General features: G+C 52.9%; 3 protein-coding genes across 3 annotated transcripts; 2 read left to right on the forward strand and 1 right to left on the reverse strand.

Annotated features, from left to right (window-relative positions):
• Window positions 1-1,245: 1,245 nt before the first annotated feature.
• On the forward strand, window positions 1,246-4,130 carry PG985_010857 (splicing factor 3B subunit 6-like protein; the record flags this gene model as incomplete). The annotated part of the gene is made up of 2 exons (XM_066830624.1): window positions 1,246-1,403; window positions 1,472-4,130. 2 exons carry the CDS (start codon window positions 1,246-1,248, stop codon window positions 4,128-4,130), a joined length of 2,817 nt encoding a protein of 938 aa, XP_066681306.1.
• Window positions 4,131-4,878: 748 nt separating this feature from the next.
• PG985_010858 (Protoglobin-domain-containing protein) lies at window positions 4,879-5,875 on the forward strand (the record flags this gene model as incomplete). The annotated part of the gene is made up of 2 exons (XM_066830625.1): window positions 4,879-4,975; window positions 5,094-5,875. 2 exons carry the CDS (start codon window positions 4,879-4,881, stop codon window positions 5,873-5,875), a joined length of 879 nt encoding a protein of 292 aa, XP_066681307.1.
• Window positions 5,876-7,166: 1,291 nt separating this feature from the next.
• PG985_010859 (protein kinase) lies at window positions 7,167-10,880 on the reverse strand (the record flags this gene model as incomplete). Its single annotated transcript, XM_066830626.1, has 3 exons — window positions 7,167-7,937; window positions 7,992-8,590; window positions 8,927-10,880. The coding sequence occupies 3 exons, from the start codon at window positions 10,878-10,880 to the stop codon at window positions 7,167-7,169; spliced, it is 3,324 nt and encodes a 1,107-aa protein (XP_066681308.1).
• Between the last annotated feature and the right edge of the window lie 5,791 nt (window positions 10,881-16,671).

The following is a 16,671-nucleotide window of genomic DNA, read 5'->3' on the forward strand; positions in this document are numbered from 1 at the left end:
GTCGAGCGTTGGGCTTCGATGTCTTTGGCAAAACGCTGATGCGATTTTGGTGGTGGAAGATGGTCTGACGTTGTCCGTAACTTTTGGTGCAGTAGCTGGCAGCAGTGGGAAACCCCCCGTTGTTGCATCCCACACAATTTGGGGCTACATAGCGGAGGGGACTCTGGCTGGGCGCATTGAAAGGACTTATACCAACCATACTGCGATACCTAACGTTCAATCGGTCTAACAGCATCCAGTTGCACAATCAAACATAACATTGAAAGTTTAACACTTCATTCCACGAAACCAACTGCCCAAATCAAATACCGCATGGAATTAAATAGGCCTCTAGGCTTCTCCGAGAGTGTATCTCCGTCTACACATACCCAATCCACTACTTCTGAAGCTCTGATGCAGCTCATGCAGCCATCCATAATCCAAGGATACTTGCATGCCAAGCTTCAAATTGGTCTTTGACTATGGGAGCATTGATAGTCCATGTAAGTTAGGTATCGGAACCAGAGCTTTGGGTTGTCATTGTTTGTCTAAGTACTCACTCTATCCGGGATGATGTCGACCCATAACCCCGTTGAATACAATGCACCAGGCCGCTGCTTTGTTTCGTTACCGGGCGTCTAAGAGCCCCCAACCATCACTATGTAGATATGCTTTGTTAACTTACGAACGAGGACAATAATGAATCTTCAGAGATGGAACGTACTGGCCAGACAGAATATGCGAAGAACAGTATGCCTAGATGAAGCCTACACAGTGACTTACACGGAATAATAAGGGCAGACTGATCATCAAAGTGTAGTTAAAGCCTACTCCAACAACGTACAACATGGGATATTTACGTTATTTAGGCTGTCACATGCATTAGCTATGAAGTTATTTTGATTAGTTGAAATATCAAATCAGCCATGAGACTGATTTCATATGTTGGTTTGGATTTCGCAGTCAAAGATGCAATTGATGCATATGAACGCCCCGTTCCCAAAGTCTACTCTGATAAGGTCATAACCAGTCTTGGTTCTAGCCGCTTATGCGAATACCCTAGTACAACCCCGCCAAATTGACGCGCTTGTACATCGATCGCGACCGGGGAAGCTTCGATAAAGCCGATAAAGCGCCCAATGTCAACAAGAAAGCAGTAGAACTCGGACGTCGATACCCAGAGCGGCTGGGTTCCAGAAGGCGAGCATCATTGACAGCTTTGGATCAGAGCCACCTCACCAAACCGAAGCCTAGCAAGATGCGACCATGGCCTCCGTGTCGTCTTCAGACAAGGACCGGCGCATCAATGTTAGCATCAACCGCTTAATCGCCCAACACATCAGCCCCAGTGCCAACTTCACGAATGAGGAGGTGCAAGCCCGCCAGAAATGGTACGCTGAGCAGATCAAGGCGGCGTTCGACGAGTAAGAAGATCTCCCTCAAAAGCTCAACTGCTTTTCATTCAAGATACTAATTATGTTATTCATTCTAGGAAGCCGTCTTCAGCCCTTGCGCCCGATATCAATCATGCATCAGACCTTATCAAGCGGAAGCTGGTCCAGACCAACCCCGGCCAGGCGTTGCGATTTTCCAACCTATATTCGAGGCTTTTGGCCCTGCCAGTCCTGAACCAGAAATGGGGGATCCTTTACCTGCTAAACCAGCTCGCCGATTCCCCCGATCCGCAAGAGGATGACCCTGAAGCGTACGAGGAGTACATAGCCGAGGAGCGCGCGGAACGGAGGCAGAAGCTCGAGAGAGTAGAGAGGCACATAACACCTGAAGTGAGCAAGCTTGGTACAAACGCAATACAACATCCCAACATAGAAGATGATTTCCATCCCTCAGGCCTCCGAAACGTGGTACCGGCCCCGAAACAACCACCCCGGGAGGAGCAAATGGCCGATGACACAGACCCGGAGTCGATGGCCGACTCTTCCGGAGCCGCAGCATCTAGCATTGGCGACTTGAAAAGACAGATACTTAGAGAACAGCAGCTCCAGAGAGATCAAAGGGAGCAGCAGTCGCGGCCCCAGACTCGAGACGTCTTTATCAAATCACAGCTGCTGTCCGACAATTATACCGCGATTGATCCTTCGGAGCCTACGTTACTACGGGACCTCCCGTATACTTTACAGGGCCTATCCTCGGCAACCCTGCCTTTTGGCAAGAACTATACCTTGAATCTACCGCGCAGCTTGCCGACACCCCTGGTTTCGATCCTCAACACCCTGGCAGAGCCATCCCTCCTCTACCGCACCCTCGAAGACTTTGTCAAGACGCCAGACAAGGGTCTCTTGAACCAGAGTCTGCGCGCAGCCATTAGTAATGAGCTCCGCGCATACTTGACGCTCGTTGCAACCCTGGAGGGCCAAATACGAACTGCCCTTGCCAGCATCGACGACAATGCGCCGCGAAACGGCATAGGCAAGGCCGGCGTGACCTTGAAGAGGTGCGTAGTGTGGACACGTGAAGCGACCATGGGCCTCAGGCTCATGAGCGTGATAGCCGAGGAATCGAAACGGAAAAGAGGGGGCCAACTTATCTCCTTAATCCATGCCTTTTCATCGTCACACGGAGATCCCATTGTAGGGGCTTTTGCTGAGCGCCTCCTGACGCCGGTGACTCGCCCGTTCTACGATATTCTGCGGCACTGGGTATATGATGGAGAGCTCTCAGACCCCTACCGGGAATTCTTTGTCTATGAGAATACGGAGGAGGAAATGCCCAAGAACAAGGCCGGCACCTCGAACGTCTGGGAGGACAAATACCGTTCCGTGAAGGAAATGATACCCTCTATCATTACCGAAGAGTTTGCGATGAAGATCTTTCTGATCGGCAAATCGCTCAACTTCATCCACCACTCGTGCGGTGACGCCGCATGGGTGGAATCATACTCCAAAGAGTCTTCAAAGGAGCTGCGTTATGGCGATACGGCAACGCTGGAGACCTGGATTGACGACGCATATAAGACCACGATGCGCCGGCTGTTGCATCTGATGACATCTAAGTTCCATGTGTTTGAGCACATTGGTGCGCTGAAGTCGTATATCCTACTGGGGCAAGGCGATTTCATCGCGCTGTTGATGGAGTCGCTTGCTGCCAACTTGGACCGACCTGCTGGTGCACAGTATAGGCATACGCTGACAGCTCAACTGGAACATGCCATCCGTGGCTCCAATGCGCAATACGACAACCCCGAAGTACTACGGCGGCTTGACGCTCGTATGCTGCAACTGAGCCACGGCGACATTGGCTGGGACTGCTTTACACTGGAGTATAAGATTGACGCTCCTTGTGATGTGATTGTGTCAGACTGGGGCAACAGGCAATACCTCAAGGTCTTCAACTTTCTATGGCGGATTAAGAGGGTGGAATTTGCCCTCGGTGCTGTTTGGCGTAAAGTCACTACGGGATCCCGCGGTGTTCTGATCACAAAGCACACTACTGTCCAGCAAACCTGGAAAACCACGCAGGGTGTATTGGCGGAGATGGTACACTTTGTGGGCCAGCTTCAGTACTACATCCTTTTCGAAGTCATCGAGGCGTCGTGGACCGAACTGCAGGCCAAGTTGAGGCAAGATGATATCACGCTTGATGATATGATCCAGGCGCATACCAAATACCTCAACTCGATCACACACAAGGGTTTGTTGGGCGCCCGCCGCCGACGGTTCGCTGGGTCCGAGTCGGCGGAAGACGAAAACTCGTACATGATCCAACTGGGCGAGCTGCTGCGGACGATGCTCAGCTACCGCGAGTGCGTGGACGGTCTTTACTCATGGTCGGTGTCCGACTTCATGCAACGCCAAGAGAACGATCTGATCTCGACGTCCAACGTCACGCAGCGGCGCCGCGGCGGGAGCCAAGAGGAGGAGATCCCAGGCGGACCGACTTCCGAGTTCCCCGTCCTCCAGGAGCGTCTCAAGCACCTGGGCGACCGGTTCCGCAGCAAGCTGCAGCTCTTGCTTGGCGACCTGGCTTACCAGTCCGATGTAGATCTGAGGTTCCTGGGTGTCAGCATGAACTTCAACGACGTATACCAACCGGTGCGGCGGAAAGCCAAGAGCACGCCGGCGGCCCCATCCGCCGCGGCCGAGAAAGATCGAGGCGGCAATGGAGGAGGGGTGGAGAAGAGTGCAAAGGCTTAACCTAGCATTCCGTGCTTATTACACTACTGTACGCGCGCGCTGGATGACTGTGTACTAAATTTCGTACCGAGCATGAAGTTTGTGTGGATGATACGACTTGTAGAGAGGGACATACCCAAAAACCATTCGATTTGCAACCAATGGCCTCCGAGCTATTTTCGATTATGCTCGGTTTTCGTGGCCGAATTCGGGATCCCAAGGTTACCAACGTTCTGGTCCTGGTTCTGTCGTCCGCCTTGCTTTGCCGGAAGCGACCGGGCCTGGCTGGCGTGGGTTTGCGGCCCCACCGAGGCGCCGGACGCACCCGTACATCGTACCACAATCTCACGTTCTTAAGAGCTGAACATCAGATTTCCCGACCTTTCTGGCCCTATGAGCCTTCCCGAACCAAACAACTAGAAACGAAACAAGATGCTCAGATGGATACCACCTTGCAACCCCACGTCCCGATATGTCATTTAAGTAGCGTTGCATGCTCTTGCTCCTCCCCCTCAATGTGTCAATGTGCGTGTAAGTGTGTGGATTCCCGGGGTCCCTTACAGCAACCAGCAGCCTACCTACATACAACACCTACTACATACCTACATATATATCAAGCCTTCGCTTGTGTATGATACAACCTCTTATAGATTGTCACCGCAGAGCCGCATGAATTTGGCATATACAACAAGTCCCTGAAATCATATCCTCCTTTATTCCTCTATCGGCAATCTTTCACCCCAAGGCGCAAAGACGACGATTTTCCGCAATGGCTCCTCAAAAGATCCATGTCAGCCGCGAAGAGCTGTACACAGACATTCATGCGCGAGTCAAGTATTTACACAGCTTCCTTGACTTCAACAGCCGTACGCACCTACATTCACTCATCTCTCGACCCTTACTCGTTGCGATCCCTCTGAGTAGAGAGGTGTACATATAGACACGATTCGAGGGCAGTGGCTAACATACTCAACTAAACTACAGAAGACATAGCGGCCCTGCAGTCATGCGCCAAGTACTTCAAGCAGCTCATCCCGGCCGTCGTCAACATCGTCTACCAGAAGCTCCTGGCATATGACCTCACAGCGCGCGCCCTGTCGACGCGCAGCACCACCACCCCAGGCAACGTCGCCGCCTCACCTCTAACGCCCATGGCCCCCGGCACAGCGCAGCCGCAGCAACAACAGTCACAACAACAAGAAGAGCAGTTCCTCAACGAGGCCTCCCCGCAGATCCAGCACCGCAAGCTCTTCCTGCGGGCCTACCTCTACAAGCTCTGCTCGGACCCCAGCGCCCCCGAGCTGTGGGAGTACCTCGACAAGGTCGGCATGATGCACGTCGGCCTCGGCCGCAAGCACCCCCTGCACATCGAGTACATCCACATGGGCGCCTGCCTGGGCTTCATCCAGGACATCCTCACCGACGCCATCATGTCCCACCCCAAGCTGAGCCTCCAGCGCAAGACGGCCTTCGTCCGCGCCATCGGCAAGGTCATCTGGATCCAGAACGACCTCATCGCCAAGTGGCACGTCCGCGACGGCGAGGAGTTCACCGCGCACGGCAAGAAGAAGCAGCAGCAGCAGGAAGACGACGATGACGACGATTCCGATACCGTCATCGAGCAAGAAGGTTACTTGCACGGCAAGAAGATCCTCGACGACATCGACGAGGCGAACGAGCAGTCTTCGCCGTCGCGGATACCGCGGCCCTCGTCGCTTGAAGGAGGGAGCGGCTGTCCGTTCAGCGCCATGGTTCAGGGACGTTGAAGGCATGAAGCTATCCGGCATTGCGTCCGGGGTACTTGACATCAAGGTAAACAAGCCACGGCCATGAATAAAGCAACCAGATAGAGCAATAAACAATTAGAGGTGTATTGATATTGATACCGGTAATTTCTTACTATTCGGTCTACTAGCTGTACAATGGAGTGTTCATCGTCATATTGTGTTGGCAGGATATATGTTGTTGCGCTGAAGCCCTATGGCCGGCTTTTCAACAGCAGAACCCCAGCCAGCATTCACGTTCTCGATCATCGTAACGGCTTCTGATGTGCCATATTCGCCATCTTCACTATTGGACACCACGATTGAAAACACTCGGAAGCAATATTGTCAAGAATATGGTTTAATGATATCATGTCGTCATTCATGCATACGCTCGTAAGACGTAGTCATAGGCCTAAATAAGCCGTGAGTCTGCTCTGAGTAACTCCTGATGGCGGCTGGAAAAAATGGCCATCCCTAATGATCCGATCCGTAAACCCCCCTTTCCCTTCCAGAAATTTTGTGTTTCCGTCCTAGTCGAGTACAAGTATGCTGAGGCAACCGTGCCTGTCTATATCTACAAGTCTTTCAATTCCTCGCTGTCAAGAAATGATGACCACCTGAAGTAATAGTCTTTAAGTATCCGTTTCTTTACTTCCTTCTCCATGGAGCTTCAGACCGTGGTATTGGACTCAAAGCTGTCTTCCAAAGAGGTATGCCGCCTCCGTCGATATTTCGTACATAATCAAGGCTGTAAGCCCGATGGTTGTGGCTACCGGACGGGACAAGCAACACTGCTCGCGAGCTTCATATGAGCTCTAGCAGTCTTGGGTGGCTGAGAAGTGCTGATGGCTTATGCACACCGTCTGCTCAGTAATGGCCACAAGCTGCAAGCACGCTGCTCGCCCAAAACGTCCGGAAAACCCTGGGTGGATAATTCCAAAAGATGAACCAATGATGACAAGCAGGGTGTTGTTGTTGACCATCAAGGGATTAGAGTGTTTGTTATCCGCGTTGCCTGAAGCAAATCGGCTGATGCGGAGAGATAACTGTAGAAGAAATCCGAGCTGGGTGTCTGCCAATGCTCTTCGAGGAACTCTGACAAATGACACTCATACGCCAAAGCAAAGCGTATCCAGCTGAGCTGAGTGAAATTTGCAACCAATGCAACCATTTCCACCATTCGATGAGATTCGACGTGATATCCAGTGTTCTCAACAAGATTGAGCAACATCAGGCCGAGCAAAGATGCAACATGCACTAATAGCTGCTAAGATTGGGTTGTTCGTGGCTCTTAAACGTCTGTCATCTCCGTGTCGGGGGTATCAGGTGAGGTGTCGAGGGTGAGAGGCGTTCTAGGCTCCAAAGACTCATCTGAAGGGCCCCAATTGCCTTCGTATACAGTAGCACCGGCGCGCTGGCGAGCAGCAACCCAATGCAGAGAGCGCAGCTCAAGTAGTTGGGAGACCGATGGTCGAGTGGCAGGGTCCGAAGTCAGGAGCCACTTGACAACATTGTCGAGAGAGTTTGAGTTGTCAGGATCCTTCATGAAATCCGGGGGGTCGAGAAGTTCCGCCTTCTTTACAGCACCAAAGAGGTTACCGGAATATCTGCCAGCATTGCGGAAAGTGTAACTGCGGCGAATGGGCTTCATGGAGGCGCTTTCGTCGGACGAGCTGACACTGCGATCAGTCTCATCAATTGGCATGCCCGTAGCATCCCGCACCACAGAGTTGGCGTCCTGAGTCAGGACAGGAACCTCGCTAAAGTCGTCTTTCCTCAGTGCGGTCCAGGTGGCGCCGTTGTCAGGTAGCTTGACATTGGCGGCAATCTCGAGCATGATGAGACCGAGGGAGAAAACGTCGGCAGGCTTCTCGATTTCTCCGCGGAGCACCTCCAGAGCCAAGTACTCGCGGTCTCCCTCGAAATCGGGACCCTTTTCAATTGGTAGAGCCGCAGCCATACCAAAGTCGCCGATCTTGAGAGTGCCCTCAAAGTTAATGAGGATGTTTGCTGGCTTCAAGTCCAGGTGGACGAAGCCGGCGTTGTGGATGTGCTGAAGGCCCTGCAAGTAATATTAGTACAAGACGGTTGCAGGATGATGACAGATTGGGCTTACCTGGCACAGCTCCAGCATAATCTTCCAGATACGGAAATCGTCAAGTCTGCCCTTGAGGCCGACCTTCGCCAGGAAGAGGTCGAGACTGCCTTCTTCGCAGTACTCAGTTTGGATGTAGAGGTTGTTCCTCTCCTCCCAGCTGTCGATGAGCTGGACGATATGCTCGGCGCCGCGAAGTGCCTCGAGAGCGGAAACTTCGCGCATTCTAAGCGCCCGGTCACTAGTACCCTTGAAGGGAAGCCGGAGTTTCTTCACGGCAAATACATCATTATGAGAGGGTGACTTGGGTGTGTGTGTCGGGGTGCTAAAGGAGATGGTTTGGTCAAGTCCCTCAGATCGAGCGGATTTCACGACTTTATAAACCTGAGAGAATTCGCCCTGGCCAACATACTCGACCTTTCCGAAACGGTCGAGCAGAGAAGCATCCGCTTCTTGGAGGCCCAGTCCATTTGTGGGTGTAATAGCTCGCCGCTCAGAAAACAGAGGGAAGGCGTCATGCCGTGTTGTAGGAGTGGCAGGCGGGAACAACGACTTCTTGCCGCCAATAGAAGGGAACAAGAGCCTGTCGTTGGGATTCGAGATGGATAGGCGGCTGGCATCTAGGGGTGCCGCAGCCTCGATAGGTGTTTTGGGCGATGCCTTTTCAGCAAAATCTATTCGTTCCAACGGACTCGCTGAAACCACGGATGAATATTTAGCAAACTCGACTCTCTTTGCAATTTTATCTGTTACCGCCATAGCCTTTGTCTCGAGCGGCGAAGGTGTGGAGAGAGATCCACGCTTGGCTCGAGTTCGACTGAACGACGGTAACGAATAAGAAATAGGGGCAGAAGTCGCTGAAACGGCGCTTGAAGGTGATTCTGAAGCTTCATCGGCTGATGCATCATACACACCCGCAATACTGTTGCAGGACCCCTTTGATGGGGTGTACTCACAAGTTGCAAAGGTATCTTGTTGTTGCCACTTGCCGATACCAAATGCAGAGGTCGGGACAGCAGCGTGGCGGTTGGCGGTAGGGCTGTCATTCGGGGTAGTGCTTCCAGCCTCTTCGTCGAGAAGCTGATGTTTGGTAGGGGTAGGTGGTAGGTCCAGATCAGTAGTCATGAAACTATCCCCGGAAGTGTCGACGGGGCTAACTCGTCCATCGTCACTGTAAAGGCTTAGCAGACTGCCCTTTCGAGTGTGTCTTGAGCCGAAGCCACTGAAGAGGCCTGGTCGGCTGGCCGGCTGGCCGAATGTGTTCTGGCCTTCGCTTTGGCTTCCCATGGGGTTGAAAGGAGTAGAGGGTGCGCCAAAAGTGTGTTTGATGTGCTTGCCGCGACCCTTCATGGCGCTGCCGGGCATCGGCTGTGGGTACGTAGCAAAGCCGTTGTATTGCTTCTTACAAGGGGTGTCAGGCACGGCGGCTCCTCCACGGCCAATAGGCTCTAACTCGGGGTTGCGAGTCATCTTGGAGACCAGGCCAGTTGAGGCGAAAGCACCAAAGAATGGCTTGGCATCTTTGTAGTCGGGCGTTGATACGCTTCCCACATTGCTGAACTCATCATCAGCAGTAGGGCGGACTGCACCGATGGGCAAGCTCTTCGACCAGTTCATTGGAGCCCTTGGCTTCTCGCTGATCGAAGGGAAATGCGTGGGCGACTCATCTGGGATGCTCGAGTTTGACGACGATGCCGTCATGGTACGCGAAAGAGGATGAGCCTGTTGCGACTGTGGTTGCAACTGCTGTTGCTGAGTAACATTGTGAACAGACGGGTTGAGAAGAGGCGTTGGGGTTCCAAAGGGGCTATCGCGTTGGGGAGGCGGCATGTAGTGGTCCAGAGACAGTCGGGGCCGGCCCTTAACGGGAGTGCTCGCGCCATTGTTCTGGAGTTCGGCCAGTTTCATAGCAGCCTGGCGCTTGCCCCACGATGTTCGCTCTCGCTGTTGCAACGTCGACCTGCGCAAAGAGCCGGCACGTCTTGGTACTACGACTGGTACGGCAGGAGACGCGCGAGACTCGGTAGAGTAGTTGTCGCCAATTGAGCCGCCACCCCAATCATACTCTCGTGTCGACTCGTCATGAATGTCGAAATTCGGCGACTTGGGACCCTGCTCAAACACATTGAAGTCGCTTCCGAAGCTCGAAGGGCCATAACTCCTACGCTTGGCCTTCGGGCTGCCGAAGGTGGTTTGATCGAGATCCACGGTCGCGTCGCTGCGCTTCAGCGGGCTAGCTGTCGCGGTGGGCGTAAGAGCGCCCTCGGGATAACGAGACATTCCTTGTGATGCGCCGGACACGTCGAGGTGCATGCTGTGACGGTTCTTAGACTTCTCAAAGCTCCTGCGCGGTGCCGGGCTGCGCGCGCTAAAGAGGCCGAAATTCTCCTGGCCCGACACGTCAACTTCGAGGGATGACGAAGGCGTCGAGTTGCCAGCAGTCGTAGGTGCGGAGTTCAGGGCGCGTTTTGACGGGCTCTTGGGCGATGCGCGTCTGGATATGGACTTGGAGGCGGAACCAGGTCCTGAAGGGCTGACAATCTTAGATGCGGATTTTCCAGATCGAAGGGATAATTTCGCGCTGGGTCGGAAAGGCGTTGCGAGAGGCGTATGCGATTGCGCAAGGATCTGGTTTGCTGTAGGAGCTTGCGCGTTGGTTGGGCTGCTGAAGAATTGCTGCGAGGCCATGCGGCGCATGGAAGGCGACGCGGGTGTGGGCGATTGTTGCGATGCGGGGGAAGTGCAGGAAAGGTCTGAACCTTGCGAAGCACTACGCGAAAGGTTGAACTTGGATGGCGAGCGCGAAATCGAGCGTCGTAGGGTGCGCACAGCTGACTGCACATCAATGTGATTGTGATGCGTAGGGCTGGGCAGCGTCAGAGTGCCTCCACCACTGTTTCCAAAAGACATGGTGTTAGGCGGAATGCGAAAGTCGCGTGGTTGAGAAAGCAAGCGCTTTTGTTGTCGGCAGGAGCACACAATTAGAGCGGACAGGACAAGAGTTCCGTCGAGACTCGGCGACAACCTCCAACGATCATGTATTGCTGACCATCAAAAAAAATGTGTATGCGTTGCGGAATACCTAGACTTGCGAAGCGTATCGTCGAATTGTTGATTGTTGGCGGTTAGGTGCGTTGCGTTGCGTAACAAACAGCTGTAAGGAATGCGGGCTGTAGTAGTAGCAAGTTGGTATGGAATGCGTCCACTTTGCGGTCCGTCACGTCAAGAAAAAAGAGAGTTGTTTGAGTAATGGATCAAACGGAGCCGTCCGAGGGTAGCAAGATAAAATGAGGATATGGGAGGGGTGGTATCGGTTGTTTGTAGTGGGAAGGGGTAATCTACCACAACGACATCATCAAGTCGGGACAGGATTATGTGTCTCAGATGTCGCGAAACCGCAAGTCGAGTCGAGCGTGGCCGGGGAAAGGCACGCTTTCTCTATGTCCCCAGAACCCCTAGTTCCGCGTGATCGTCGAATACCGTCGTAAGGGTATCAACATGCAACCAACGCTACGTAGGTGGTGTTTTGTTGTGTTTATGTGGCAAAGAAAAATATCAGGTTTGGGCTGAGGAGGGAATCCGAAAGAAAGGACGGCCAGATTGGGCAGCACACACACAAACACGGCACAGGACTAGGCCCAAGGGTGAGAGAGGGATGGATGGTGACTGATTGATTGGGATTGGGATTAGGATATGAGATGTGTGTGTGGTGTGGTGGGCGTGTGGGCGTGGGCGTGGGCGTGGGCGTGGACAGGCGAATCGAATTGTACACGAACGGGGCGAACGGGCGTACCCTCGACTTTGGCTTTCCCTAGGTTTTGGCTTTTGGACTAGACAAGAACGTACGGGAAGGCGCGATTGATTGTAAAGGCGGGCTAGAGGGACACCCCCCAAAATGGGCCAGTCGCCAGTCCCGTCCAGGTTTAAGCAATCAGTCACAGGCAGTCCCCCCTACCCGGTGGGCTAGTCTGAGTGGATTTTACAGGGTGTGCACTGTGAACAGTCCAGGACTAGCCTTCCTGGTCTTGTGGTGACTGGCGAGAAGGCAAGATGTGGAAACGACGTCGTCCCTCAACTCAGCCAATCCCTGCCCGACTCTGACACTTAAAGTAAACAAACGTCGATGGGAAAGCGCGTGCGAACGCGTTTTCAAGGGGGCTAGGAGCAGCAGGGAAGGTTCAGTGGAGCCTCGAGCGCTCTTGGTACGAATTATGGGTACTTGCATAGGCGTCCAGAAATTGAGAGATTGACATCCCCGTGATTGCCAGATTAATCCCAATTATCCCACCCGTTCTTGCCGTATTTGCAACAAAACCAACCCCTTGGGCCGATTCCGAGTACGATAATGGCCATGCGGTGGCCTATCCAGGTCGCAAACACCCTCACCTCCCTCACCGTTATGGACACATAGCCATGCATTAATAACAAAAATCCGAAAGTCAGAGGCTGGGAATGGCATTCGATGCAAAGAGAGACAGCCAGACAGATCAATATGGATGATAAACAAACCTTGTTGTTGTTCGACAGGGTCCTTACTACACATATTATTCAGTTCTCACATTCTGATCAGTAGTAGTAAGCGTAGTTCGTCCATTCCCTGAGCTGATGAGTGATGCATCAGTTCCCCTCCCCCTCCGGATCGACCCAAGTGGAATGGAATAGCAATAGTCTGGGACACACAAGATAGGTACACACACGATACACACACATCGCCTCCCCGCCACTTGATCGTCGTCCAGGCTGGCCCATGGAAATGCCATTTGTTTACATTCTGTTACTTGCGCATCCCGTCGGTGACTGTTACCGCTAGGCAGTCGGTGTTAGTACATATTGACTCGGATGCTAGCTCCGCGGAATGGAGGGTTCAGTTCCCCTTTTGCTGGATTGTGGGAAGCCTCAAACGGAATAGAGAGGCTGGTCTGTCCTGATCTGGTATCTGATCACTCTTGCTAGTCCGGTCGACTGACTCGGCTCGGTGTGTGTACGGTGAAGGTGTAGGTGTAGGTTGGCAAAGTATTGTACAAGTGGGAGGTGGTATGCGTAATACCCGGGCATGAGGCGATCATGTTCCTATGCATGTGCCATCTGGCGCCCATCATCAGCCTGTGTCGTATCAGGCCACTATATTATTGCCTATCTCATCTCAACAGCCTTTGTGCGTGTCTTGGGGTTACGACTACTAATTCGTATGCGCCGTGTAACCATGAGAGTTCCCGCCTTGGCCCTGAACTCAGCTGCCTGGGCTTGCAATAATAGACAGCCAACGGAAACCTTACTGTTACGTGTTACGCACTTCACATGCCGAGAGCCAGCCGGTCACAGACTATTGAACCTATCGTATCTGTCGTACCTACGCCATCGTGCATCGCTGCGCATGCTCGTGAAGATGCACGTCAAACCCATCGGTTGGGGACGGGGCTCGCTGCGACGCTATTGCAGGAACTGTTGTCATTCCTGAGCTGGCTCTCACTCGTCATGAGGCGTGGATGGCTTGACGAAAGAACCCTTGGACCCTATGTTTTTTATTGAAAAAAGGGGGGTAGGCAGCGCGCAGTTGATTTGATGCCACGGCTTGAGCCTCTTACACGTGGTACATGCCAACTTGCGAAACATTGCAAAACAGGTGGACTGAACCGCAGCGCGTTGTTTATTTTATCTCCCTCGTGCATAAGTGTGTATAAGCGCACACACCGGGCGGCCATACACCGCTAAACCCCCGCGAGCCAATCAGCTCTGTAGCGCAAAGGACTTGTAGGCAAGGCCCTAGAGATCTCGGGATGCGGGCCCGTTGGGAAAGTCGAGCCAAGCGGGCCCTTCCTCAACCCCCCAGCCCAGCTTGCCCAGCCAGAGCCCGCGAGGCAAAGCGGCCATCTTCGCACCGTGGCACCAATCCCCAGAACAGAACAAGCTGCATTTGGCCTGATCCTCACCATGGTCCCCCGCGGCTCGCGCGCGAAAGGCAACGCTTGACTGACTCGCAACCGCTCTGTAGCCTGGCGGGGGATTAAGCAATTAAAGAGATCCAGCCGCCGGCTGCGATTTCTACAGGAAAGATCCCTCTAGGACATGGCTAGTAAAACAAGCATAAGAGACCAACGTCTCTTATGCCAATTGATCAATGAGCTATCCTCGTATGAGCCCCTAACATAGTACTCACATCATAAAAGCAGTACATACACGATCTATACAGCATGTACGGAGTACTTATGCGCTATCCGTACATGCCATACACACCTGCAAAACCCACTCGTTCTATTCTAGGTGCACGCAGCTAAGCAGGACTACTACTGGCAGTAGCTGCCACTAGTAGGGCCGCAGTCGAGAACCCGTCATAATGAAGGCGGCTGCCGCCCTCAGAGACCATCGGGAAGTCGTCCCAACTCCAATTAGCTTACGAGGGACGAGAGAGTTTGCGACTGAAACCAATTGGCAACAGAACTCTCATTCGACCTTGGACATGCAGCCAAGTCAGTCAGCTCGAAGCGAGAGGCAGAGGATCAGAAAAACGCCTCACATCTATTTTGGCCGCGCCGTAGGATCAAAACAAACTATGTCATCGTGTGCGTGTGCTCCCAATGTCAACAAATGTCAGCAAATACGAATAAATTAATCAAAGTGGTATAATTGCCACCAATGTCGGTTGCTTAACAAAATTATGCGTTCAGGGGTTGCTTCCTTGGCCCTGCACTACGACCTGGTAATAACAGGAAAAAGCTTTGGCCTCGCCATGCAACCCTTGGAGCGCTCAGCCGCAGCGAGATCTGTTTCTGCTCGGCAGAACTAATTAGCAGGGCAGAGCCTGCAAAGAGACCCTTTGAAGATAATCGCACCCACGATGTCGGATCATCCGACTAGTAGTAGGCACTATAGGTAGATTGACTTGGTTTTTTTGCGCCGTGCTGCCCGCCTCGCGGCCCGGGCTCCTTTGGGCACGGAAGCAACTATACTACCTTTAACTTCACCTGCCCTGATTTGACGAGGATTTCATTCCGACATCTTGGGCACGAAGTGACTCAACGACGGTGCGCTCGGGCATTGGGCCAATGTCCACTGAACTCTCTTTCAGCTCGGGTGATGTGATGATGAGTGGCGACCTCGCGGATCTGCAACATGTGTCTCTCGCAGCCTCTTGTCTCTCGTCGACTTCGTGTTACTGCCACGCCGTCCAAGTCACGTCAGAAACAGACTGACAGTTGACAGAAGCATCATCAGCAGCAGCATCAGCAGCAGCATATGCTTGCTGGCCACAATGCGCATTGAGAGACCGTCTCACTCCGCAGGGGCCTAGAGCGCGGGGTGGCGATCTGATATTGCGTATCGATGGGCAACCGGCGTGTGTCGGAGGGTCGTGGCGGGCATTATCAGCAGCCTGCCTCGGTCTTCTGGATGATCATGACTGACCACGTACTTTCTGGGGATATTGCCTATCGACCGGCAGCCCGATACATCCCCGAGGGCATCATTGTGCAAATTGCATGAGGCGCATGATTTCCATGACATGCGCAGCGCGAGTTCCCATTTCCCAAATCTTGAAATACCCCTGCAACCCTTTTTTCTGGGGAACCTTGGGGGACCCGGATTGGCGGCTAACACGTTGCAATCCTCGTAATATTCTAGCCTAAGCCACACCCACAACGCAACAACGATCCGTTGGTTGATCATCAATCGGCTTGCAAGGTGAAGGGCCACAGAACAGCTCGTGTTTTGACCTGATGGCGTGCGATTGTCGGCTGGCATGCCATTACCTACCTGTCCCCAAGTGCGCAGAGAGCATGAAAGTCGCCGGTGATTGGAGGGGTCGCCCAACTGCCGACTTAAAGCATACCGCACCGAATCGTAGAGAGCTTTCCTTAAGCGCGAGGGGCAATTCAATGGCAAAGTAAATAGCGAATTACAACAATATCCTGTTGGCCCGGTATTGCCATCACGCTTTCGGTTTTCGTGTCTAGTACGACCCCTCCTTGTCTCAGGCCTTTGATCTCCGTTTGATGTCGGCTGTGCCCAACTTGCCAACCAGGGCCCCGCGTATAAGTCACCCATAATAATGGGAGTGCTTGCAATTTCGGGCATAAGCCCTGGACAACTCAACTCCAATGCTGCCGATCAAAGCGATGCAGGTCTCTCGGTGGAGCTATAAGCACCCCATGGTATTGGAAACCTCCTTGTTACAGTACGTTGTTAAATCCAGATACTGGTGTTGACCCGGCTGTTGAAAAGTGATTCTTATTAACACCCACCTGCATATCCACTCACTTGGACAGATCAATGTTCCGGATTACCCAAACGAGGGTTCTAGACTATGGAGTGGTATATTTGGCCATCGTCAGCAGCCGTCAGCAGTGGAGTATGTCGTGTCTCGAACGTCAATGTTTGACCCTCCCTGATGAGCCTCCCTGAGTCGGTCCCTGTTGAGATAATAAGCTTACAAGAGTGGATGACACTAGTTGAGGTGTCAAGATCACATCATGTCGGTTGCCGGGTGGCATATGCATGTGTAAATTGTCTCGTCATGAGACTGAAACCAGGTTTGAGGTGGCGGAATGGCACTCTTTATTCGTCTTGTTGGCGTGTTTGCCGTCAGCCGACTAGATGATCCTCAGCCAGAATCTATACGACGTGACTATGTAGAGATCCGTGTTCCAGTTTGCCACATGACCACAAGCTGGCATGGCCGTCAAGACCTCTTATGGCACCCCAGGAG

This window comes from Apiospora marii (genome assembly GCF_038362585.1).
Source record: "Apiospora marii strain CBS 49790 chromosome Unknown utg000007l_segment0_segment0, whole genome shotgun sequence".
Lineage (NCBI taxonomy): Eukaryota > Fungi > Ascomycota > Sordariomycetes > Amphisphaeriales > Apiosporaceae > Apiospora > Apiospora marii.